This window comes from Bombina bombina, chromosome 4 (assembly GCF_027579735.1).
Source record: "Bombina bombina isolate aBomBom1 chromosome 4, aBomBom1.pri, whole genome shotgun sequence".
Classification (NCBI taxonomy): Eukaryota; Metazoa; Chordata; class Amphibia; order Anura; family Bombinatoridae; genus Bombina; species Bombina bombina.
The window spans coordinates 1,227,814,975-1,227,842,273 of NC_069502.1; the positions used below are offsets into that span (position 1 = coordinate 1,227,814,975).

The following is a 27,299-nucleotide window of genomic DNA, read 5'->3' on the forward strand; positions in this document are numbered from 1 at the left end:
ATTCTCTCTTTAGAAGAGGCCATGACTGAAGAGCTCTGAAAATTGCACGGATTTCCAAAATATTGATCGGTAATCTCACCTCCTGAGATTCCCAAACCCCTTGTGCTGTCAGAGACCCCCAAACAGCTCCCCAACCTGTCAGACTTGCATCTGTTGAAATTACAGTCCAGGTCGGAAGAACAAAAGAAGCCCCCTGAACTAAACGATGGTGATCTGTCCACCACGTCAGAGAGTGTCGTACAATCGGTTTTAAAGATATTAATTGAGATATCTTTGTGTAATCCCTGCACCACTGGTTCAGCATACAGAGCTGAAGAGGCCGCATGTGGAAACGAGCAAAGGGGATCGCGTCCGATGCAGCAGTCATAAGACCTAGAATTTCCATGCATAAGGCTACCGAAGGGAATGATTGTGACTGAAGGTTTCGACAAGCTGAGATTAATTTCAGACGTCTCTTGTCTGTCAGAGACAGAGTCATGGACACTGAATCTATCTGGAAACCTAAAAAGGTTACCTTTGTCTGAGGAATCAATGAACTGATTGGTAAATTGATCCTCCAACCATGATCTTGAAGAAACAACACAAGTCGATTCGTATGAGATTCTGCTAAATGTGAAGACTGAGCAAGTACCAAGATATCGTCCAAATAAGGAAATACCACAATACCCTGTTCTCTGATTACAGACAGAAGGGCACCGAGAATCTTTGTAAAAATTCTTGGAGCTGTTGCTAAGCCAAACGGAAGAGCCACAAACTGGTAATGCTTGTCTAGGAAAGAGAATCTCAGAAACTGATAGTGATCTGGATGAATCGGAATATGCAGATATGCATCCTGTAAATCTATTGTGGACATATAATGCCCTTGCTGAACAAAAGGCAGGATAGTCCTTATAGTTACCATTTTGAATGTTGGCATCCTTACATAACGATTCAATATTTTTAGATCCAGAACTGGTCTGAAGGAATTCTCCTTCTTTGGTACAATGAAGAGATTTGAATAAAACCCCAGCCCCTGTTCCAGAACTGGAACTGGCATAATTACTCCAGCCAACTCTAGATCTGAAACACATTTCAGAAATGCTCGAGCCTTCGCTGGGTTTACTGGGACACGGGAAAGAAAAAATCTCTTTGCAGGAGGCCTTATCTTGAAGCCAATTCTGTACCCCTCTGAAACAATGTTCTGAATCCAAAGATTGTGAATGGAATTGATCCAAATTTCTTTGAAATAACGTAATCTGCCCCCTACCAGCTGAGCTGGAATGAGGGTCGCACCTTCATGTGGACTTAGGAGCTGGCTTTGGTTTTCTAAAAGGCTTGGATTTATTCCAGACTGGAGATGGTTTCCAAACTGATACCGCTCCTGTGGATGAAGGATCAGGCTTTTGTTCCTTATTGTGACGAAAGGAACGAAAACGATTATTAGATCTAAATTTGCCTTTAGATTTTTTATCCTGTGGTAAAAAAGTTCCTTTCCCTCCAGTAAAAGTTGAGATAATAGAATCCAACTGAGAACCAAATAATTTATTACCCTGGAAAGAAAGGGAAAGCAAAGTAGACTTAGAAGACATATCAGCATTCCAAGTTTTAAGCTATAAAGCTCTTCTAGCTAAAATAGCTAGAGACATATACCTGACATCAACTCTAATGATATCAAAGATGGCATCACAAATAAAATTATTAGCATGTTGAAGAAGATTAATAATGCTATGAGAATTATGATCTGTTATTTGTTGCGCTAAAGCTTCTAACCAAAAAGTTGAAGCTGCAGCAACATCCGCTAAAGATATAGCAGGTCTAAGAAGATTACCTGAACACAAGTAAGCTTTTCTTAGAAAGGATTCAATTTTCCTATCTAAAGGATCCTTAAAGGAAGTAATATCTGCCGTAGGAATAGTAGTACGCTTAGCAAGAGTAGAGACAGCCCCATCAACCTTAGGGATTTTGTCCCAAAACTCTAATCTGTCAGATGGCACAGGATATAATTGCTTAAAACGTTTAGAAGGAGTAAATGAATTACCCAAATTATTCCATTCCCTGGAAATTACTTCAGAAATAGCATCAGGGACAGGAAAAACTTCTGGAATAACTACAGGAGATTTAAAAACCTTATTTAAAAGTTTAGATTTAGTATCAAGAGGACCAGAATCCTCTATTTCTAATGCAATTAAGACTTCTTTAAGTAAAGAACGAATAAATTCCATTTTAAATAAATATGAAGATTTATCAGCAGCAACCTCTGAGACAGAATCCTCTGAACCAGAAGAACCATTATCAGAATCAGAATGATGATGTTCATTTAAAAATTCATCTGCAAAATGAGAAGTTTTAAAAGACTTTTTACGTTTACTAGAAGGAGGAAAAACAGACATAGCCTTCTTAATGGATTTAGAAACAAAATCTCTTATGTTATCAGGAACACTCTGCATATTAGATGTTGACGGAACAGCAACAGGTAATGTAACATTACTAAAGGAAATATTATCTGCATTAACAAGTTTGTCATGACATTCAGTACAAACAACAGCTGGAGGAACAGATAACACAAGTTTACAGCAGATACACTTAACTTTGGTAGATCCAGCACCAGGCAGCGATTTTCCAGAAGTATCTTCTGACTCAGTGTCAATCTGGGACATCTTGCAATATGTAATAGAAAAAACAACATATAAAGCAAAATTGATCAAATTCCTTAAATGACAGTTTCAGGAATGGGAAAAAATGCCAGTGAACAAGCTTCTAGCAACCAGAAGCAATAAATAATGAGACTTAAATAATGTGGAGACAATAGTGACGCCCATATTTTTTTAGCGCCAAAAAAGACGCCCACATTATTTGGCGCCTAAATGCCTTTGGCGCCAAAAATGACGCCACATCCGGAACGCCGACACTTTTGGCGCAAAAAAAACGTCAAAAATGACGCAATCTTCCGGCGACACGTATGACGCCGGAAATAGAAAAAAAAATTTGCGCCAAGAATGACGCAATAAAATGAAGCATTTTCAGCCCCCGCGAGCCTAACAGCCCACAGGGAAAAGTCAAATTTTAAGGTAAGAAAAAATTGATTTATTCATATGCATTATCCCAAATATGAAACTGACTGTCTGAAATAAGGAACGTTGAACATCCTGAGTCAAGGCAAATAAATGTTTGAATACATATATTTAGAACTTTATATAAAAGTGCCCAACCATAGCTTAGAGTGTCACAGAAAATAAGACTTACTTACCCCAGGACACTCATCTACATGTAGTAGAAAGCCAAACCAGTACTGAAACGAGAATCAGTAGAGGTAATGGTATATATAAGAGTATATCGTCGATCTGAAAAGGGAGGTAAGAGATGAATCTCTACGACCGATAACAGAGAACCTATGAAATAGATCCCGTAGAAGGAGACCATTGAATTCAAATAGGCAATACTCTCCTCACATCCCTCTGACATTCACTGCACACTGAGAGGAAAACCGGGCTCCAGCCTGCTGCGAAGCGCATATCAACGTAGAATCTAGCACAAACTTACTTCACCACCTCCACGGGAGGCAAAGTTTGTAAAACTGATTTGTGGGTGTGGTGAGGGGTGTATTTATAGGCATTTTGAGGTTTGGGAAACTTTGCCCCTCCTGGTAGGAATGTATATCCCATACGTCACTAGCTCATGGACTCTTGCTAATTACATGAAAGAAATATATGTATATAAGCATATTAACACATAAGTACATATGTATATAAGCATATTAACACATAAATATATATGTATATACACATAATAACACATAAATACATATGTATATAAGCATATTAACACATAAATACATATGTATATACACACAGTAACACATAAATACATATGTATATAAGCACAGTAACACATAAATACATATGTATATAAGCATATTAACATATAAATATATATGTATATAAGCATATTAACACATAAATACATATGTATATAAGCATATTAACACATAAATACATATGTATATACACATAGTAACACATAAATACATATGTATATAAGCATATTAACATATAAATATATATGTATATAAGCATATTAACACATAAATACATATGTATATAAGCATATTAACACATAAATACATATGTATATAAGCATATTAACACATAAATACATATGTATATACGCATATTAACATATAAATACATATGTATATAAGCATATTAACACATAAGTACATATGTATATACACATAGTAACACATAAATACATATGTATATAAGCATATTAACACATAAATATATATGTATATACACATAGTAACATAAATACATATGTATATAAGCATATTAACATATAAATATATATGTATATAAGCATATACATATATATTAACAGTATAAACACAGTCCCCATAGACCGCAATGAAAACACCCCACATCTCCTCACTCTATCCCCTTATAACTGCTTCGTGCAATTATTTTATTAAAATAGAGATGCTACTTATTTCTATTTTACAAAGGGAACTGTACACTTTATTTGCGGGCCATTGGGGGACATTTATTTAATTAACCAGAGGTGTAACCAAATTTGCCCATTTACGGGAGCACGTTAAATTAGCGCTTCACTTGTAATCTAGCTTAATATAAGTATTTACGTATATCTTCATGTCTGAGAAGTTCCTGTAACCCACACACCCAATGCACAATCACTGCTGTCACACCAATACCCTTTCCCATTGGCACTACTCACTGGTAAAAACGTATGCTCTAATTCCAATAAGGTAATACGTTCCTATGTCTAACTGTAGCCCTTGTATGTGACTAGTGTACATATAGACACATTTTACAATAAGACACATTTTTTAAGGTCCGTCATGTTTAAAAATGATTGACTTGGAAAACTCTAAATAATCTGAGTCAGTCCCAGTTCTGTAAATAGCCCTTCTAGGTACAGTGATATAACCTCAGCTGGTAGAGGCTCTGGGTGATACGCACCATTCTCCTTTGTCCGTTCTTCTGAGTCTCTGAGCTTCGTGTTGGTTTCAACCAATGGCAGGATCTTATCAGGAGGGCCTGGGAGACAAAGATAAACTAGAAGGTAAACCCACACTGAGCTGGAGTGAGCAAATAAGAGAGAGACTATGCATGCGAGAAACAAGAACTGAGGCAAGTGAGACAGTCAGCTAATTCTGTGTTGGCTTGGCGTCAATGATGAACATAATGCAAGGAAACCGGCTTAGCATCATCAAAAAGCTTCACAAATGAAGTTACTTCTAATGGTGGCTGAGCCCTTGTCTTCCTGTTTAGTGAGGACACCCGGATCCTTTACACAATCACGTGCAGGTGTCATACTGTAACCGATTCATACAGGAGGTACCGGCCAGGGAAAGCAACTGACAATAACATACTTACCAAATGTACAGCATATTGTAGCATTATCAGATAATATACACTGTTTAAAGGCAGTAAGAGCAAAACAAATATATATTCTTCTGCTTTTTATTCTTTTTAACTGTATGTCCCTATAATGAATAAACCAAATTTTTCTGTAGGAGTTGTCAATGTCAGCCAGTAAGATGCAGAGTCCCAGGACTGTACTTCCTGTTTCACCTTACATTTAAACAGCTTTTACTTTGCATAAAAAAACTTAAAGTTTAGCTGCTGCTCTGTCGTAAATATTGTAGAAAATAATTGAGTAACGTGTCCCTTTAAGCATGCTGATGTGCATCATGCAGAAAAACCCAACAAGGAAACAGCAGCTATAAGAGATCCTCGTCCCTATCCATGTGAATTATAGATTCTATAGATGGACCTTATACGTTTTTCCATAAGTAACACAAGTCATACAGTCTGCTGAAACATCTCATTAATACACGATGTACCAAAAAGGCCACAACCTGCGCTCTGATGAGCAGAACAATTGCACAGGGTCCTATAGGGTTTCACTATATCGTCTCCTATAGGCCCCCCAGTTCCCCTCACCTGAGCAGATGATCTTCCCATCACTTAGCAGCACTAGCACATCTGCCTTGCCCAGCAGTTCAGTCCGGTGAGTGCACAAGACCCTGGTTCTGCCCCTAAGGATGCCCAGAATGCATCTTTCCATCAAGTGAGAAGCCACATCAGCATCTACTGCAGCCAAGGGGTCATCAAGGAGATAAATATCTTTCTCCTGTGGAGGGAAATACATAACCAGAGTCTTTTTGTGAATAAATGGTTTTGTTTTCTGCACCTAACAGATCATTTTACACTTTTTTATCCTACCGGCCTGTCCATTTATGTCTAATTTGCAGCATATCTCTAGGTGTTATTTTATCATCTGTTGAAGACCCCAGATGCTAACTTGTTACATTTACCAAACAAAGCCGGAGCCAAAACTGCACCCCGAGGAACCTCACTCCCATCCTCTGACTGTACAACATTAACTGTGGTTGTCTTCTATCTATTCTATATACACTTTCTCTTCCCCTTTATCACCCAATTTCATTCTGTTTGCTCTCCCCCTTCTCCCATCCAAACCCCTCTTTCTCATTGTCAGCCCCCCTTCTTTCCTTACTCTTCTATGTGCCTTTTCTCTTCTACCTCTCTCGCGCCTCTCTCTCCTCTTGCTCTCACACTCCCCTTTCTCCTCTCTCCTCTTGCTCTCCCGCTCCCCTCTCTCCTCTTGCTCTCCCGCTCCCCTCTCTCCTCTTGCTCTCCCGCTCCCCTCTCTCCTCTTGCTCTCCCACTCCCCTCTGTCCTCTTGCTCTCCCGCACCCCTCTCTCCTCTTGCTCTCCCGCTCCCCTCTCTCCTCTTGCTCTCCCGCTCCACTCTCTCCTCTTGCTCTCCCGCTCCACTCTCTCCTCTTGCTCTCCCGCTCCACTCTCTCCTCTTGCTCTCCCGCTCCACTCTCTCCTCTTGCACTCCCCCTCCACTCTCTTCTCTTGCTCTCCCGCTCCCCTCTTGCTCTCCCGCTCCCCTCTCTTCTCTTGCTCTCCCGCTCCCCTCTCTTCTCTTGCTCTCCCGCTCCACTCTCTCCTCTTGCTCTCCCGCTCCACTCTCTCCTCTTGCTCTCCTGCTCCACTCTCTCCTCTTGCTCTCCCGCTCCACTCTCTCCTCTTGCTCTCCCGCTCCCCTCTCTCCTCTTGCTCTCCCGCTCCCCTCTCTCCTCTTGCTCTCCCGCTCCCCTCTCTCCTCTTGCTCTCCCGCTCCCCTCTCTCCTCTTGCTCTCCCGCTCCACTCTCTCCTTTTGCTCTCCCGCTCCACTCTCTCCTCTTGCTCTCCCGCTCCACTCTCTCCTCTTGCTCTCCCGCTCCTTTCTCTCCTCTTGCTCTGCCGCTCCACTCTCTCCTCTTACTCTCCCGCTCCACTCTCTCCTCTTTCTCTTTCTCTCCCGCTCCACCCTCTCCTCTTGCTCTCCCGCTCCACTCTCTCCTCTTGCTCTCCCGCTCCACTCTCTCCTCTTGCTCTCCCGCTCCACTCTCTCCTCTTGCTCTCCCGCTCCACTCTCTCCTCTTGCTCTCCCGCTCCACTCTCTCCTCTTGCTCTCCCGCTCCACTCTCTCCTCTTGCTCTCCCGCTCCACTCTGTCCTCTTTCTCTCCCGCTCCACTCTCTCCTTTTGCTCTCCCGCTCCCCTCTTGCTCTCCCGCTCCCCTCTCTCCTCTTGCTCTCCCGCTCCACTCTCTCCTCTTGCTCTCCCGCTCCACTCTCTTCTCTTGCTCTCCCTCTCCTCTTGCTCTCCCGCTCCCCTCTCTCCTCTTGCTCTCCCGCTCCCCTCTCTCCTCTTGCTCTCCCGCTCCCCTCTCTCCTCTTGCTCTCCCGCTCCCCTCTCTCCTCTTGCTCTCCCGCTCCCCTCTCTCCTCTTGCTCTCCCGCTCCCCTCTCTCCTCTTGCTCTCCCGCTCCCCTCTCTCCTCTTGCTCTCCCGCTCCCCTCTCTCCTCTTGCTCTCCCCTCTCTCCTCTTGCTCTCCCGCTCCCCATTCTCCTCTTGCTCTCCCGCTCCCCTCTCTCCTCTTGCTCTCCCGCTCCACTCTCTCCTCTTGCTCTCCCGCTCCACTCTCTCCTCTTGCTCTCACAATCCACTCTCTCCTCTTGCTCTCACAATCCACTCTCTCCTCTTGCTCTCCCGCTCTAATCTCTCCTCTTGCTCTCCCGCTCCTCTCTCTCCTCTTGCTCTCACACTCCTCTTGCTCTCACACTCCTCTTGCTCTCACACTCCTCTCTCTGCTCTTGCTCTCACACTCCTCTCTCTGCTCTTGCTCTCACACTCCTCTCTCTCCTCTTGCTCTCCCGCTCCACTCTCTCCTCTTGCTCTCCCGCTCCTTTCTCTCCTCTTGCTCTGCCGCTCCACTCTCTCCTCTTACTCTCCCGCTCCACTCTCTCCTCTTTCTCTCCCGCTCCACCCTCTCCTCTTGCTCTCCCGCTCCACTCTCTCCTCTTGCTCTCCCGCTCCACTCTCTCCTCTTGCTCTCCCGCTCCACTCTCTCCTCTTGCTCTCCCGCTCCACTCTCTCCTCTTGCTCTCCCGCTCCACTCTCTCCTCTTGCTCTCCCGCTCCACTCTCTCCTCTTGCTCTCCCGCTCCACTCTGTCCTCTTTCTCTCCCGCTCCACTCTCTCCTCTTGCTCTCCCGCTCCCCTCTTGCTCTCCCGCTCCCCTCTCTCCTCTTGCTCTCCCGCTCCACTCTCTCCTCTTGCTCTCCCGCTCCACTCTCTTCTCTTGCTCTCCCTCTCCTCTCTCTCCTCTTGCTCTCCCGCTCCCCTCTCTCCTCTTGCTCTCCCGCTCCCCTCTCTCCTCTTGCTCTCCCGCTCCCCTCTCTCCTCTTGCTCTCCCGCTCCCCTCTCTCCTCTTGCTCTCCCGCTCCCCTCTCTCCTCTTGCTCTCCCACTCCCCATTCTCCTCTTGCTCTCCCGCTCCCCTCTCTCCTCTTGCTCTCCCGCTCCCCTCTCTCCTCTTGCTCTCCCGCTCCACTCTCTCCTCTTGCTCTCCCGCTCCACTCTCTCCTCTTGCTCTCCCGCTCCACTCTCTCCTCTTGCTCTCACAATCCACTCTCTCCTCTTGCTCTCACAATCCACTCTCTCCTCTTGCTCTCCCGCTCTAATCTCTCCTCTTGCTCTCCCGCTCCTCTCTCTCCTCTTGCTCTCACACTCCTCTTGCTCTCACACTCCTCTCTCTCCTCTTGCTCTCACACTCCTCTCTCTCCTCTTGCTCTCACACTCCTCTCTCTCCTCTTGCTCTCTCGCTCCACTCTCTCCTCTTGCTCTCTCGCTCCACTCTCTCCTCTTGCTCTCTCGCTCCACTCTCTCCTCTTGCTCTCTCGCTCCACTCTCTCCTCTTGCTCTGTCGCTCCACTCTCTCCTCTTGCTCTGTCGCTCCACTCTCTCCTCTTGCTCTGTCGCTCCACTCTCTCCTCTTGCTCTGTCGCTCCACTCTCTCCTCTTGCTCTGTCGCTCCACTCTCTCCTCTTGCTCTCCCGCACTTCTCTCTCCTATTTCTCTCCCGCTCCTCTCTCTCCTATTTCTCTCCCGCTCTAATCTCTCATCTTGCTCTCTCGCTCCACTCTCTCCTCTTGCTCTCCCGCTCCACTCTCTCCTCTTGCTCTCTCGCTCCACTCTCTCCTCTTGCTCTCCCGCTCCACTCTCTCCTCTTGCTCTCCCGCTCCTCTCTCTCCTATTTCTCACCCGCTCTAATCTCTCCTCTTGCTCTCCCGCTCCACTCTCTCCTCTTGCTCTCTCGCTCCACTCTCTCCTCTTGCTCTCCCGCTCCACTCTCTCCTATTTCTCTCGCGCTCTAATCTCTCCTCTTGCTCTCCCGCTCCACTCTCTCCTCTTGCTCTCCCGCTCCACTCTCTCCTCTTGCTCTCTCGCTCCACTCTCTCCTCTTGTTCTCTCGCTCCACTCTCTCCTCATGCTCTCCCGCTCCACTCTCTCCTCATGCTCTCCCACTCCACTCTCTCCTCATGCTCTCCCGCTCCACTCTCTCCTCATGCTCTCCCGCTCCACTCACTTTTATTGCACTCTCGCTCCACTCTCTCCTCGTGCTCTCCCGCTCCACTCTCTTTTTTTGCTCTCTCGCTCCACTCTCTCCTCATGCTCTCCCGCTCCACTCTCTCCTCATGCTCTCCCGCTCCAGTCTCTTTTTTTGCTCTCTCGCTCCACTCTCTCCTCATGCTCTCCCGCTCCACTCTCTCCTCATGCTCTCCCGCTTCACTCTCCTCTTGCTCTCTCCCGCTCCACTCTCTCCTCTTGCTCTCTCCCGCTCCACTCACTTTTATTGCACTCTCGCTCCACTCTCTCCTCTTGCTCTCCCGCTCCTCTCTCGCTCCACTCTCTCCTCATGCTCTCCCGCTCCATTCTCTCCTCTTGCTCTGTCGCTCCACTCTCTCCTCTTGCTCTGTCGCTCCACTCTCTCCTCTTGCTCTCCCGCACTTCTCTCTCCTATTTCTCTCCCGCTCCTCTCTCTCCTATTTCTCTCCCGCTCTAATCTCTCATCTTGCTCTCTCGCTCCACTCTCTCCTCTTGCTCTCCCGCTCCACTCTCTCCTCTTGCTCTCTCGCTCCACTCTCTCCTCTTGCTCTCCCGCTCCTCTCTCTCCTATTTCTCACCCGCTCTAATCTCTCCTCTTGCTCTCCCGCTCCACTCTCTCCTCTTGCTCTCTCGCTCCACTCTCTCCTCTTGCTCTCCCGCTCCACTCTCTCCTATTTCTCTCGCGCTCTAATCTCTCCTCTTGCTCTCCCGCTCCACTCTCTCCTCTTGCTCTCCCGCTCCACTCTCTCCTCTTGCTCTCTCGCTCCACTCTCTCCTCTTGTTCTCTCGCTCCACTCTCTCCTCATGCTCTCCCGCTCCACTCTCTCCTCATGCTCTCCCACTCCACTCTCTCCTCATGCTCTCCCGCTCCACTCTCTCCTCATGCTCTCCCGCTCCACTCACTTTTATTGCACTCTCGCTCCACTCTCTCCTCGTGCTCTCCCGCTCCACTCTCTTTTTTTGCTCTCTCGCTCCACTCTCTCCTCATGCTCTCCCGCTCCACTCTCTCCTCATGCTCTCCCGCTCCAGTCTCTTTTTTTGCTCTCTCGCTCCACTCTCTCCTCATGCTCTCCCGCTCCACTCTCTCCTCATGCTCTCCCGCTTCACTCTCCTCTTGCTCTCTCCCGCTCCACTCTCTCCTCTTGCTCTCTCCCGCTCCACTCACTTTTATTGCACTCTCGCTCCACTCTCTCCTCTTGCTCTCCCGCTCCTCTCTCGCTCCACTCTCTCCTCATGCTCTCCCGCTCCATTCTCTCCTCATGCTCTCCCGCTCCACTCTCTCCTCATGCTCTCCCGCTCCACTCTCTTCTCTTGCTTTCTCCCGCTCCACTCACTTTTATTGCACTCTCGCTCCACTCTCTCCTCTTGCTCTCCCGCTCCTCTCTCGCTCCACTCTCTCCTCATGCTCTCCCGCTCCATTCTCTCCTCATGCTCTCCCGCTCCACTCTCTCCTCATGCTCTCCCGCTCCACTCTCTCCTCTTGCTCTCTCTCGCTCCACTCTCGCTCCACTCTCTCCTCATGCTCTCCCGCTCCACTCTCTCCTCTTGCTCTCCCGCTCCACTCTCTCCTCTTGCACTCCCCCTCCACTCTCTTCTCTTGCTCTCCCGCACCCCTCTTGCTCTCCCGCTCCCCTCTCTTCTCTTGCTCTCCCGCTCCCCTCTCTTCTCTTGCTCTCCCGCTCCACTTTCTCCTCTTGCTCTCCCGCTCCACTCTCTCCTCTTGCTCTCCTGCTCCACTCTCTCCTCTTGCTCTCCCGCTCCACTCTCTCCTCTTGCTCTCCCGCTCCCCTCTCTCCTCTCCCGCTCCCCTCTCTCCTCTTGCTCTCCCGCTCCCCTCTCTCCTCTTGCTCTCCCGCTCCCCTCTTGCTCTCCCGCTCCACTCTCTCCTTTTGCTCTCCCGCTCCACTCTCTCCTCTTGCTCTCCCGCTCCTTTCTCTCCTCTTGCTCTGCCGCTCCACTCTCTCCTCTTACTCTCCCGCTCCACTCTCTCCTCTTTCTCTTTCTCTCCCGCTCCACCCTCTCCTCTTGCTCTCCCGCTCCACTCTCTCCTCTTGCTCTCCCGCTCCACTCTCTCCTCTTGCTCTCCCGCTCCACTCTCTCCTCTTGCTCTCCCGCTCCACTCTCTCCTCTTGCTCTCCCGCTCCACTCTCTCCTCTTTCTCTCCCGCTCCACTCTCTCCTTTTGCTCTCCCGCTCCCCTCTTGCTCTCCCGCTCCCCTCCTCTTGCTCTCCCGCTCCACTCTCTCCTCTTGCTCTCCCGCTCCACTCTCTTCTCTTGCTCTCCCGCTCCACTCTCTTCTCTTGCTCTCCCGCTCCCCTCTCTCCTCTTTCTCTTTCTCTCCCGCTCCACCCTCTCCTCTTGCTCTCCCGCTCCACTCTCTCCTCTTGCTCTCCCGCTCCACTCTCTCCTCTTGCTCTCCCGCTCCACTCTCTCCTCTTGCTCTCCCGCTCCACTCTCTCCTCTTGCTCTCCCGCTCCACTCTCTCCTCTTGCTCTCCCGCTCCACTCTCTCCTCTTGCTCTCCCTCTCCCCTCTCTCCTCTTGCTCTCCCTCTCCCCTCTCTCCTCTTGCTCTCCCACTCCCCTCTCTCCTCTTGCTCTCCCGCTCCCCTCTCTCCTCTTGCTCTCCCGCTCCCCTCTCTCCTCTTGCTCTCCCGCTCCCCTCTCTCCTCTTGCTCTCCCGCTCCCCTCTCTCCTATTGCTCTCCCGCTCCCCTCTCTCCTCTTGCTCTCCCGCTCCCCATTCTCCTCTTGCTCTCCCGCTCCACTCTCTCCTCTTGCTCTCCCGCTCCACTCTCTCCTCTTGCTCTCCCGCTCCACTCTCTCCTCTTGCTCTCCCGCTCCACTCTCTCCTCTTGCTCTCCCGCTCCACTCTCTCCTTTTGCTCTCCCGCTCCCCTCTTGCTCTCCCGCTCCACTCTCTCCTCTTGCTCTCCCGCTCCACTCTCTTCTCTTGCTCTCCCTCTCCCCTCTCTCCTCTTGCTCTCCCACTCCCCTCTCTCCTCTTGCTCTCCCGCTCCCCTCTCTCCTCTTGCTCTCCCGCTCCCCTCTCTCCTCTTGCTCTCCCGCTCCCCTCTCTCCTCTTGCTCTCCCGCTCCCCATTCTCCTCTTGCTCTCCCGCTCCCCTCTCTCCTCTTGCTCTCCCGCTCCACTCTCTCCTCTTGCTCTCCCGCTCCACTCTCTCCTCTTGCTCTCACAATCCACTCTCTCCTCTTGCTCTCACAATCCACTCTCTCCTCTTGCTCTCACAATCCACTCTCTCCTCTTGCTCTCCCGCTCCACTCTCTTTTTTTGCTCTCTCGCTCCACTCTCTCCTCATGCTCTCCCGCTCCACTCTCTCCTCATGCTCTCCCGCTCCACTCTCTTTTTTTGCTCTCTCGCTCCACTCTCTCCTCATGCTCTCCTGCTCCACTCTCTCCTCATGCTCTCCCGCTTCACTCTTTTCTTGCTCTCTCGCTCCACTCTCTCCTTATGCTCTCCAGCTCCACTCTCTCCTCTTGCTCTCCTGCTCCACTCTCTCCTCTTGCTCTCCCGCTCCACTCTCTCCTCTTGCTCTCCCGCTCCCCTCTCTCCTCTCCCGCTCCCCTCTCTCCTCTTGCTCTCCCGCTCCCCTCTCTCCTCTTGCTCTCCCGCTCCCCTCTCTCCTCTTGCTCTCCCGCTCCACTCTCTCCTTTTGCTCTCCCGCTCCACTCTCTCCTCTTGCTCTCCCGCTCCACTCTCTCCTCTTGCTCTCCCGCTCCACTCTCTCCTCTTGCTCTGCCGCTCCACTCTCTCCTCTTACTCTCCCGCTCCACTCTCTCCTCTTTCTCTTTCTCTCCCGCTCCACCCTCTCCTCTTGCTCTCCCGCTCCACTCTCTCCTCTTGCTCTCCCGCTCCACTCTCTCCTCTTGCTCTCCCGCTCCACTCTCTCCTCTTGCTCTCCCGCTCCACTCTGTCCTCTTTCTCTCCCGCTCCACTCTCTCCTTTTGCTCTCCCGCTCCCCTCTTGCTCTCCCGCTCCCCTCTCTCCTCTTGCTCTCCCGCTCCACTCTCTCCTCTTGCTCTCCCGCTCCACTCTCTCCTCTTGCTCTCCCTCTCCCCTCTCTCCTCTTGCTCTCCCGCTCCCCTCTCTCCTCTTGCTCTCCCGCTCCCCTCTCTCCTCTTGCTCTCCCGCTCCCCTCTCTCCTCTTGCTCTCCCGCTCCCCTCTCTCCTCTTGCTCTCCCGCTCCCCTCTCTCCTCTTGCTCTCCCGCTCCCCATTCTCCTCTTGCTCTCCCGCTCCCCTCTCTCCTCTTGCTCTCCCGCTCCACTCTCTCCTCTTGCTCTCCCGCTCCACTCTCTCCTCTTGCTCTCCCGCTCCACTCTCTCCTCTTGCTCTCCCGCTCCACTCTCTCCTCTTGCTCTCCCGCTCCACTCTCTCCTCTTGCTCTCACAATCCACTCTCTCCTCTTGCTCTCCCGCTCTAATCTCTCCTCTTGCTCTCCCGCTCCTCTCTCTCCTCTTGCTCTCACACTCCTCTTGCTCTCACACTCCTCTCTCTCCTCTTGCTCTCACACTCCTCTCTCTCCTCTTGCTCTCACACTCCTCTCTCTCCTCTTGCTCTCACACTCCTCTCTCTCCTCTTGCTCTCACACTCCTCTCTCTCCTCTTGCTCTCACACTCCTCTCTCTCCTCTTGCTCTCACACTCCTCTCTCTCCTCTTGCTCTCTCGCTCCACTCTCTCCTCTTGCTCTCTCGCTCCACTCTCTCCTCTTGCTCTCTCGCTCCACTCTCTCCTCTTGCTCTCTCGCTCCACTCTCTCCTCTTGCTCTGTCGCTCCACTCTCTACTCTTGCTCTGTCGCTCCACTCTCTCCTCTTGCTCTGTCGCTCCACTCTCTCCTCTTGCTCTGTCGCTCCACTCTCTCCTCTTGCTCTGTCGCTCCACTCTCTCCTCTTGCTCTGTCGCTCCACTCTCTCCTCTTGCTCTCCCGCACTTCTCTCTCCTATTTCTCTCCCGCTCCTCTCTCTCCTATTTCTCTCCCGCTCTAATCTCTCATCTTGCTCTCTCGCTCCACTCTCTCCTCTTGCTCTCCCGCTCCACTCTCTCCTCTTGCTCTCTCGCTCCACTCTCTCCTCTTGCTCTCTCGCTCCACTCTCTCCTCTTGCTCTCCCGCTCCTCTCTCTCCTATTTCTCACCCGCTCTAATCTCTCCTCTTGCTCTCTCGCTCCACTCTCTCCTCTTGCTCTCCCGCTCCACTCTCTCCTATTTCTCTCGCGCTCTAATCTCTCCTCTTGCTCTCCCGCTCCACTCTCTCCTCTTGCTCTCCCGCTCCACTCTCTCCTCTTGCTCTCTCGCTCCACTCTCTCCTCTTGTTCTCTCGCTCCACTCTCTTTTCTTGCTCTCCCGCTCCACTCTCTCCTTATGCTCTCCCGCTCCACTCTCTCCTCATGCTCTCCCGCTTCACTCTCCTCATGCTCTCCCGCTTCACTCTCCTCTTGCTCTCTCCCGCTCCGCTCTCTCCTCTTGCTCTCTCTTTTGCTCTTTCATCTAATTACTTTCACAATAACCTAAAGGCTTTTGATGTTGTTACCTATTGGGTATAATAAACGTTACCTGGTAAACAGCTCTAGCCAAAGCCACTCGAGCCTTTTGCCCCCCACTAAGAGTGACCCCATTCTCTCCAACCTCTGTCTGATCTCCAGCTGGCAAAATCTGCAGAGAAAGAAAAGCAGAAAGCGATGTATTTCTTGTCTCCATACCTGTGACGTGCACACATAGCAGTAACTATGGAGCTTATACACAGTGTGCAGTGAGGGTCAGCTTTGCTTTATAGTGATCTCCTATTTATTAGTGAGAAACAAACAACAAAGCACACTATAAGGTGTAATTATCTCTGTATATGGTGAAGCTTTCATTACTCCCTTTATTCGCCAGATTACCAACTTCACTTACACTGAGGTCGTCCGTTAGGGCACAAGCTTTAATGACTTCCTGGTACAGATGTCCATTAAACTCCTTCCCAAACAGAATGTTGTCTCTTATGGTGGCAAACTGGATCCAGGGCTCCTGAGCTGCAAAGCCGAATCCAAACTCCTCATGGGAAACAAACAGGTCTCCTCGTAACCTGTGACAGAACACAGACACCATGACAGGTCCCCTCCCTCCTAGTGACAGAACACAGACACAGTGACAGGTCTCCTCCCTCCTAGTGACAGAACACAGACACAGTGACAGGTCTCCTCCCTCCTACTGACAGAACACAGACACAGTGACAGGTCTCCTCCCTCCTACTGACAGAACACAGACACCATGACAGGTCCCTGCCTCACTGTGACAGGACACAGACACCATGACAGGTCCCCTCCCTCCTAGTGACAGAACACAGACACAGTGACAGGTCTCCTCCCTCCCTGTGACAGGACACAGACACAGTGACAGGTCTCCTCCCTCCCTGTGACAGGACACAGACACAGTGACAGGTCTCCTCCCTCCCTGTGACAGGACACAGACACAGTGACAGGTCTCCTCCCTCCTAGTGACAGAACACAGACACAGTGACAGGTCTCCTCCCTCCCTGTGACAGGACACAGACACAGTGACAGGTCTCCTCCCTCCCTGTGACAGAACACAGACACCATGACAGGTCTCCTCCCTCCCTGTGACAGGACACAGACACAGTGACAGGTCTCCTCCCTCCCTGTGACAGGACACAGACACAGTGACAGGTCCCCTCCCTCCCTGTGACAGGACACAGACACAGTGACAGGTCTCCTCCCCCCCTTGTGACAGGACACAGACACAGTGACAGGTCTCCTCCCCCCCTTGTGACAGGACACAGACACAGTGACAGGTCTCCTCCCCCCCTTGTGACAGGACACAGACACAGTGACAGGTACCCTCCCTCACTGTTACAGGACACAGACACAGTGAAAGGTCCCCTCCCTGAGACAGGACACAGACACAGTGACAGGTCTCCTCCCCCCCTTGTGACAGGACACAGACACAGTGACAGGTCTCCTCCCCCCCTTGTGACAGGACACAGACACAGTGACAGGTCTCCTCCCCCCCTTGTGACAGGACACAGACACAGTGACAGGTACCCTCCCTCACTGTTACAGGACACAGACACAGTGAAAGGTCCCCTCCCTGAGACAGGACACAGACACAGTGACAGGTCTCCTCCCCCCCTTGTGACAGGACACAGACACAGTGACAGGTCCCCTCCCTCCAAGTGACAGAACACAGACACAGTGACAGGTACCCTCCCTCACTGTGACAGGACACAGACACAGTGACAGGTCTCCTCTTACCCTGTGTCAGGACACAGACACAGTGAAAGGTCCCCTCCCTGAGACAGGACACAGACACAGTGACAGGTCCCCTCCCTCCAAGTGACAGAACACAGACACAGTGACAGGTCCCCTCCCTCCAAGTGACAGAACACAGACACAGTGACAGATCTCCTCCCCCCCCTTGTGACAGGACACAGACACAGTGACAGGTCTCCTCCCTCCCTTGTGACAGGACACAGACATAGTGACAGGTACCCTCCCTGCAGTGATGTGCAGTGAGGTCAGAGGCTGGTGAGGCACTAGATATGATACGCCGGAGAAACACATGTACAGAGGGCCGCAAGTACCCCCAACAGGGCAGGTTTAAATGATAGCTGAACCAGTGCACAGGTGACATAATCAGGCGATGGGTGAGAGCAAGTTAGTAACCACTGAGTTACTGATCAGCTGATTACTTCACCTGTGCACTGATTTGGCTATAATGAAAACCTGGCCTGTTGGGGGTACTTGAGGACCATTGTTGAGAAACACTGCACTAAAGCACCAGCTTATCGGAAATGTATTGATTAGCTGGAGAATAAAGCACACACTGACACCCACACACACTCTGCTCACATACACACTCACACAATTCTGTGGCACAGTGCCAGTTACTAAGCAATTAGAATGATACACAATCTCTTCTCTACTCACTACTGTATTGTAAAAATAGAAATAATTTACCATACAAGTTTTACACAAAGTTATCAATACTGCCAACACAGCTGCTGCAATATGGTGTTCATATGCACGTTCACATCCCACTTAGGTATGCTCTTCAACAAAGGACACCAAAGGATACCAAAAGAATGAAGTACATAATAAAAGTAAAATAGAAAGTTTATTTATTTATTTTTTTTGTGCAATTTCTATCTGAATGATGGAAATGTAATTATGACTTTCATGTTCCTTTCAAAAACTAATTTGATTTGCTGACATGGGGCCAGTAACAATTGATGCTAATTCTCAAAATATAAATAACTAGAAAAGTCTATTAAAATAGCATGCTCTACCTCAATCATGAAAGTTTAATTTTAAATGTCTCCCTTTGACTATGTGTTTAACCAGTTACTTTACAGTGGAATTATTTCTAAAACGATTTAACTGCAATAATTACATATATTTTTTAAATGACTCATTATCTCCTTTTTATTAATATAAACTTGTATAAAAGCAGCACATATTAAAAACACAATGCAACAGCTTTCAATTGATTTGTGAATTACAAGTTAACAGCAGTCATTAAATAAATGGAGACACAGAGAAAAATAAAAATAGATACTGCATCCTCTGACTGAACAGACATAACATATATGGAGTTTGTACCTAATTAAATCAAATAACCATAAAAAAGGGAGGCTTAGCAATATTCAATGTCAAAAACTTTAATTTAAATAATGTGGACACTGCACACTTAACTTCAAACTCTGGGTTTTAAATTATGGATTTAAATTTGAATTGACCCTTTGACTTCCTGTAAGTATTGGGTTATGCTCACTTACTGTCCCCCTGTTAATGAGCTGCATCTGAACACAATTCAACAAAAACACTAAACCACAATCATTAAATTATCATTTTCACTAACAGAATCAATTTCAGTAAAATCTACAGCTGCAGCACTTACTACAATAAAATGTAGCTCAAACACTGCTCTCTCTGCCTCTCTCCCTTTCCTGCTCTGTAAGGATTCAGGAAGTGACAGTGGAACATTCCACTGCACTTAGAGGGGAAGAACAGAACTCTCTTTTTCACTTTAGCAAAGCTGTCAGCTTCACAGGACAGCAACAAAATAAATGAAAGTAGTTTTTTTTCCGTTTTTGTTTTGTTTTATATGATTTAACATCCAGCCCCAACCCTAAATTCCACTTACTAATGCCTCTCACTGGATTGGGTCAGCCCAAATGGGACTGCCTCAAATAAGCAGATAATGGACCATGCAATGAGCTTAACCACTTTAATCCAGTAGATGGCGCAGCATGTTGTGTAATGGTGGGCAGACCTGCTTGTGCCTCTCCATTGCACAACATGTAGCTGTGAAAAAAAAATGCTGGGGAAAAAAAATTGCAATTTTTTTATTTTTTTTAAAGCCAATAAAAAAAAATATTTATTTTTTCCCATATGAGAGGTGAAGCACTGCCTCACCTGCCTCTAGTGACTGCACATCACTGCCTCCCTGAGACAGGACACAGACACAGTGACAGGTCTCCTCCCTCCCTGTGACAGGACACAGACACAGTGACAGGTCTCCTCCCTCCCTGTGACAGGACACAGACACAGTGACAGGTACCCTCCCTCCCTGTGACAGGACACAGACACAGTGACAGGTCTCCTTCCTCCCTGAGACAGGACACAGACACAGTGACAGGTCCCTTCCCTTCCTGAGATAGGACACATACACAGTGACAGATCTCCTTCCTCGTGTGACAGGACACAGACACAGTGACAGGTCTCCTCCCTCCCTGTGACAGGACACAGACACAGTGACAGATCCCCTCCCTCCCTGTGACAGGACACAGACACAGTGACAGATCCCCTCCCTCCCTGTGACAGGACACAGACACAGTGACAGGTCTCCTCCCTCCCTGTGACAGGACACAGACACAGTGACAGGTACCCTCCCTCACTGTGACAGGACACAGACACAGTGACAGGTACCCTCCCTCCCTGTGACAGGACACAGACACAGTGACAGGTCTCCTCCCTCCCTGTGACAGGACACAGACACAGTGACAGGTCTCCTCCCTCCCTGTGACAGGACACAGACACAGTGACAGGTACCCTCCCTCCCTGTGACAGGACACAGACACAGTGACAGGTACCCTCCCTGAGACAGGACACAGACACAGTGAAAGGTCCCCTCCCTGAGACAGGACACAGACACAGTGACAGATCCCCTCCCTCCCTGTGACAGGACACAGACACAGTGACAGGTCTCCTCCCTCCCTGTGACAGGACACAGACACAGTGACAGGTACCCTCCCTCACTGTGACAGGACACAGACACAGTGACAGGTACCCTCCCTCCCTGTGACAGGACACAGACACAGTGACAGGTCTCCTCCCTCCCTGTGACAGGACACAGACACAGTGACAGGTCTCCTCCCTCCCTGTGACAGGACACAGACACAGTGACAGGTACCCTCCCTCCCTGTGACAGGACACAGACACAGTGACAGGTACCCTCCCTGAGACAGGACACAGACACAGTGAAAGGTCCCCTCCCTGAGACAGGACACAGACACAGTGACAGGTCTCCTCCCTCCCTGTGACAGGACACAGACACAGTGACAGGTACCCTCCCTCCCTGTGACAGGACACAGACACAGTGAAAGGTCTCCTCCCTCCTCGTGACAGGACACAGACACAGTGACAGGTCTCCTCCCTCCCTGTGACAGGACACAGACACAGTGACAGGTACCCTCCCTCCCTGTAACAGGACACAGACACAGTGACAGGTCTCCTCCCTCCCTGTGACAGGACACAGACACAGTGACAGGTCTCCTCCCTCCCTGTGACAGGACACAGACACCGTGACAGGTCTCCTCCCTCCATGTGACAGGACACAGACATAGTGACAGGTCTCCTCCCTCCCTGTGACAGGACACAGACACAGTGACAGGTACCCTCCCTCCCAGGGACAGGACACAGACATAGTGACAGGTCTCCTCCCTCCCAGGGACAGGACACAGACATAGTGACAGGTCTCCTCCCTCCCTGTGACAGGACACAGACACAGTGACAGGTCTCCTCCCTCCCTGTGACAGGACACAGACACAGTGACAGGTCTCCTCCCTCCCTGTGACAGGACACAGACACAGTGACAGGTCTCCTCCCTCCCTGAGACAGGACACAGACACAGTGACAGGTACCCTCCCTGAGACAGGACACAGACACAGTGAGAGGTCCCCTCCCCCCCTTGTGACAGGACACAGACACAGTGACAGGTCTCCTCCCTCCCTGTGACAGGACACAGACACAGTGACAGGTACCCTCCCTCCCTGAGACAGGACACAGACACAGTGACAGGTACCCTCCCTCCCTGAGACAGGACACAGACACAGTGACAGGTACCCTCCCTCCCTGTGACAGGACACAGACACAGTGACAGGTCTCCTCCCTCCCTGAGACAGGACACAGACACAGTGACAGGTCTCCTCCCCCCCTTGTGACAGGCCACAGACATAGTGACAGGTCTCCTCCCTCCCAGGGACAGGCCACAGACACCGTGACAGGTACCTTCCCTCCCTGGGACAGGACACAGACACAGTGACAGGTCTCCTCCCTCCCAGGGACAGAACACAGACACAGTGACAGGTCTCCTCCCTCCCTGTGATAGGCCACAGACACAGTGACAGGTACCCTCCTTCCTCGTGACAGGACACAGACACAGTGACAGATCTCCTTCCTCGTGTGACAGGACACAGACACAGTGACAGGTCTCCTCCCTACATGTAACAGGACACAGACACAGTGACAGATCCCCTCCCTCCGTGTGACAGGACACAGACACAGTGATAGATCCCATCCCTCCCTGTGACAGGACACAGACACAGTGACGGGTCGTCTTCCTCCCTGTGACAGGACACAGACACAGTGACAGGTCTCCTCCCTCCCTGTGACAGGACACAGACACAGTGACAGGTCTCCTCCCTCCATGTGACAGGACACAGACACAGTGACAGGTCTCCTTCCTCCCTGAGACAGGACACAGACACAGTGACAGGTCTCCTTCCTCGTGTGACAGGACACAGACACAGTGACAGGTCTCCTCCCTCCCTGAGACAGGACACATACACAGTGACAGGTCTCCTTCCTCCCTGAGACAGGACACAGACACAGTGACAGATCCCCTCCCTCCGTGTGACAGGACACAGACACAGTGATAGATCCCATCCCTCCCTGTGACAGGACACAGACACAGTGACGGGTCGTCTTCCTCCCTGTGACAGGACACAGACACAGTGACAGGTCTCCTCCCTCCATGTGACAGGACACAGACACAGTGACAGGTCTCCTCCCTCCCTGAGACAGGACACAGACACAGTGACAGGTCTCCTCCCTCCCTGTGACAGGACACAGACACAGTGACAGATCCCCTCCCTCCGTGTGACAGGACACAGACACAGTGACAGGTACCCTCCCTCCTTAAAACAGGACAAAGACACCAAGATATGTCGCCTCCTTCCGTGTGACAGGACACAGACACAGTGACAGGTCCCCTCCCTCTGTGTGACAAAACACAGACACAGTGACAGGTCTCCTCCCTCACTGTGACAGGACACAGACACAGTGACAGGTCCCCTCCCTCCGTATGACAGGACACAGACACAGTGACAGGTCTCCTCCCTCCGTATGACAGGACACAGACACAGTGACAGGTCCCCTCCCTCCCTGAGACAGGACACAGACACAGTGACAGGTCTCCTCCCTCCCTGAGACAGGACACAGACACAGTGACAGGTCCCCTCCCTCCCTGAGACAGGACACAGACACAGTGACAGGTCCCCTCCCTCCCTGAGACAGGACACAGACACAGTGACAGGTCCCCTTCCTCCTTGTGACAGGGCACAGACACAGTGACAAGTCTCCTCCCTACCTGTTACAGGACACAGACACAGTGACAGGTCCCCTCCCTCCGTATGACAGGACACAGACACAGTGACAGGTCCCCTCCCTCCCTGAGACAGAAAACAGATGCAGTGACAGGTCCCCTCCCTCCGTATGACAGGACACAGACACAGTGACAGGTCCCCTCCCTCCCTGAGACAGAACACAGACGCAGTGACAGGTCCCCTCCCTCCGTATGACAGGACACAGACACAATGATAGGTCGTCTCCCTCCGTATGACAGGACAAAGACACAATAACAGGTAGTCTCCCTCCGTATGAAAGGACACAAACACATTGACAGGTCCCCTCCCTCCCGGAGAGAGGACACAGACACATTGACAGGTCGTCTCCCTCCGTGTGACAGGACACAGACACAGTGACAGGTATCCTCCTTCCCTGTGCCAGGACACAGACACAGTGACAGGTCCCCTCCCTCCCAGTGACAGGACAAAGACACAGTGACAGGTCGTCTCCCTCCGTGTGACAGGACACAGACACAGTGACAGGTCTCCTCCCTCCCTGTGCCAGGACACAGACACAGTGACAGGTCCCCTCCCTCCCAGTGACAGGACACAGACATAGTGACAGGTCGTCTCCCTCCGTGTGACAGGACACAGACACAGTGACAGATCCCTTCCCTCCCAGAGACAGGACACAGACATAGTGACAGGTCCTCTCCCTCCGTGTGACAAGACACAGACATAGTGACAGGTCCCCTCCCTCCGTGTGACAGGACACAGACATAGTGACAGGTCTCCTCCCTCCCTGAGACAGGACACAGACACAGATCGCCTCTCTCCGTGTGACAGGACACAGTGACAAAATAAACACAGTGGCCGGTATTTTCAGTCCCTTATGATTAGAGGTCGTTACCTGTGAAGTTCTCCTGTAATTGCTGCCAAGAGAGAACTTTTTCCAGAACCAACTTTTCCAACAACTCCAACTAAAGATCCCTGAGAAAGACAGAGAATGTTTAATGGTAACATGAGAATAAGAACTGATACAATGCATAGGGTATGGGTGCCTGGGGGACAGTGCTGTCACATCTACTGCTCAAGTAACAATAACTCTATGGCACAAGTGACTGATATAACTAGCCATGTGACCATGTGACCACATCTGCAGTCATCAGGTGCATCTCCCTAGCTAAATGCAGGCGAGTCAGGCACAAACACAGTGATAACATACACAGGCCTAGCTAAATGCAGGCGAGTCAGGCACAAACACAGTGATAACATACATAAGGCCTAGCTAAATGCAGGCGAGTCAGGCACAAACACAGTGATAACATACACAGGCCTAGCCAAATGCAGGCGAGTCAGGCACAAACACAGTGATAACATACACAGGCCTAGCCAGCTGCAGGCGAGTCAGGCACAAACACAGTGATAACATACACAGGCCTAGCTAAATGCAGGCGAGTCAGGCACAAACACAGTGATAACATACACAAGGCCTAGCTAAATGCAGGCGAGTCAGGCACAGACACAGTAATAACATACACAGGCCTAGCTAAATGCAGGCGAGTCAGGCACAAACACAATGATAACATACACAAGGCCTAGCTAAATGCAGGCGAGTCAGGCACAAACACAATGATAACATACACAGGCCTAGCTAAATGCAGGCGAGTCAGGCACAAACACAGTGATAACATACACAGGCCTAGCTAAATGCAGGCGAGTCAGGCACAAACACAGTGATAACATACACAGGCCTAGCTAAATGCAGGCGAGTCAGGCACAAACACAATGATAACATACACAGGCCTAGCTAAATACAGGCGAGTCAGGCACAAACACAGTGATAACATACACAAGGCCTAGCTAAATGCAGGCGAGTCAGGCACAAACACAGTGATAACATACACAAGGCCTAGCTAAATACAGGCGAGTCAGGCACAAACACAGTGATAACATACACAAGGCCTAGCTAAATGCAGGCGAGTCAGGCACAGACACAGTGATAACATACACAAGGCCTAGCTAAATGCAGGCGAGTCAGGCACAAACACAGTGATAACATACACAGGCCTAGCTAAATTCAGGCGAGTCAGGCACAAACACAGTGATAACATACACAGGCCTAGCTAAATGCAGGCGAGTCAGGCACAAACACAGTGATAACATACACAGGCCTAGCTAAATGCAGGCGAGTCAGGCACAAACACAGTGATAACATACACAAGGCCTAGCTAAATGCAGGCGAGTCAGGCACAAACACAGTGATAACATACACAGGCCTAGCTAAATGCAGGCGAGTCAGGCACAAACACAGTGATAACATACACAGGCCTAGCTAAATGCAGGCGAGTCAGGCACAAACACAGTGATAACATACACAAGGCCTAGCTAAATGCAGGCGAGTCAGGCACAAACACAGTGATAACATACACAGGCCTAGCTAAATGCAGGCGAGTCAGGCACAAACACAGTGATAACATACATAAGGCCTAGCTAAATGCAGGCGAGTCAGGCACAAACACAGTGATAACACACACAAGGCCTAGCTAAATGCAGGCGAGTCAGGCACAGACACAGTGATAACATACACAGGCCTAGCTAAATGCAGGCGAGTCAGGCACAGACACAGTGATAACATACACAAGGCCTAGCTAAATGCAGGCGAGTCAGGCACAAACACAGTGATAACATACATAAGGCCTAGCTAAATGCAGGCGAGTCAGGCACAGACACAGTGATAACATACACAAAGCCTAGCTAAATACAGGCGAGTCAGGCACAAACACAGTGATAACATACATAAGGCCTAGCTAAATGCAGGCGAGTCAGGCACAGACACAGTGATAACATACACAAGGCCTAGCTAAATGCAGGCGAGTCAGGCACAAACACAGTGATAACATACATAAGGCCTAGCTAAATGCAGGCGAGTCAGGCACAGACACAGTGATAACATACACAAAGCCTAGCTAAATACAGGCGAGTCAGGCACAGACACAGTGATAACATACACAAGGCCTAGCTAAATGCAGGCGAGTCAGTCACAGACACAGTGATAACATACACAAGGCCTAGCTAAATGCAGGCGAGTCAGGCACAAACACAGTTGTAACACACACAAGGCCTAGCTAAATACAGGCGAGTCAGGCACAAACACAGTGATAACATACACAAAGCCTAGCTAAATACAGGCGAGTCAGGCACAAACACAGTGATAACACACACAAGGCCTAGCTAAATACAGGCGAGTCAGGCACAAACACAGTGATAACATACACAAAGCCTAGCTAAATACAGGCGAGTCAGGCACAGACACAGTGATAACATACACAAGGCCTAGCTAAATGCAGGCGAGTCAGTCACAGACACAGTGATAACATACACAAGGCCTAGCTAAATGCAGGCGAGTCAGGCACAAACACAGTTGTAACACACACAAGGCCTAGCTAAATACAGGCGAGTCAGGCACAAACACAGTGATAACATACACAAGACCTAGCTAAATGCAGGCGAGTCAGGCACAAACACAGTGATAACACACACAAGGCCTAGCTAAATACAGGTGAGTCAGGCACAAACACAGTGATAACATACACAAAGCCTAGCTAAATACAGGCGAGTCAGGCACAGACACAGTGATAACATACACAAGGCCTAGCTAAATGCAGGCGAGTCAGTCACAGACACAGTGATAACATACACAAGGCCTAGCTAAATGCAGGCGAGTCAGGCACAAACACAGTGATAACATACACAGGCCTACCTAAATGCAGGCGAGTCAGGCACAAACACAGTGATAACATACACAAGGCCTAGCTAAATGCAGGCGAGTCAGGCACAGACACAGTGATAACATACACAGGCCTAGCTAAATGCAGGCGAGTCAGGCACAAACACAGTGATAACATACACAAGGCCTAGCTAAATGCAGGCGAGTCAGGCACAAACACAGTGATAACATACACAAGGCCTAGCTAAATGCAGGCGAGTCAGGCACAGACACAGTGATAACATACACAAGGCCTAGCTAAATGCAGGCGAGTCAGGCACAAACACAGTGATAACATACACAGGCCTAGCTAAATGCAGGCGAGTCAGGCACAAACACAGTGATAACATACACAGGCTTAGCTAAATGCAGGCGAGTCAGGCACAAACACAGTGATAACATACACAAGGCCTAGCTAAATGCAGGCGAGTCAGGCACAAACACAGTGATAACATACACAAGGCCTAGCTAAATGCAGGCGAGTCAGGAACAAACACAGTGATAACACACACAAGGCCTAGCTAAATGCAGGCAAGTCAGGCACAGACACAGTGATAACATACACAGGCCTAGCTAAATGCAGGCGAGTCAGGCACAGACACAGTGATAACATACATAAGTCCTAGCTAAATGCAGGCGAGTCAGGCACAAACACAGTGATAACATACACAAGGCCTAGCTAAATACAGGCGAGTCAGGCACAAACACAG

General features: G+C 50.1%; 1 protein-coding gene across 3 annotated transcripts in view; it reads right to left on the reverse strand.

The window, feature by feature from the left end:
* The window catches only part of ABCC10 (ATP binding cassette subfamily C member 10), a 628,132-nt gene that overhangs the window by 434,420 nt on the left and 166,413 nt on the right, over positions 1–27,299 (reverse strand). For all 3 annotated transcript variants that reach the window (XM_053712768.1, XM_053712767.1, XM_053712766.1), the window contains 5 exons: positions 23,731–23,810; positions 15,869–16,040; positions 15,530–15,628; positions 5,943–6,132; positions 4,956–5,033 (listed from right to left, as the gene is read on the reverse strand). In XM_053712768.1, the coding sequence (XP_053568743.1) occupies positions 4,956–5,033; positions 5,943–6,132; positions 15,530–15,628; positions 15,869–16,040; positions 23,731–23,810 (619 nt within the window). The remainder of the gene's footprint in view (positions 1–4,955; positions 5,034–5,942; positions 6,133–15,529; positions 15,629–15,868; positions 16,041–23,730; positions 23,811–27,299) is intronic.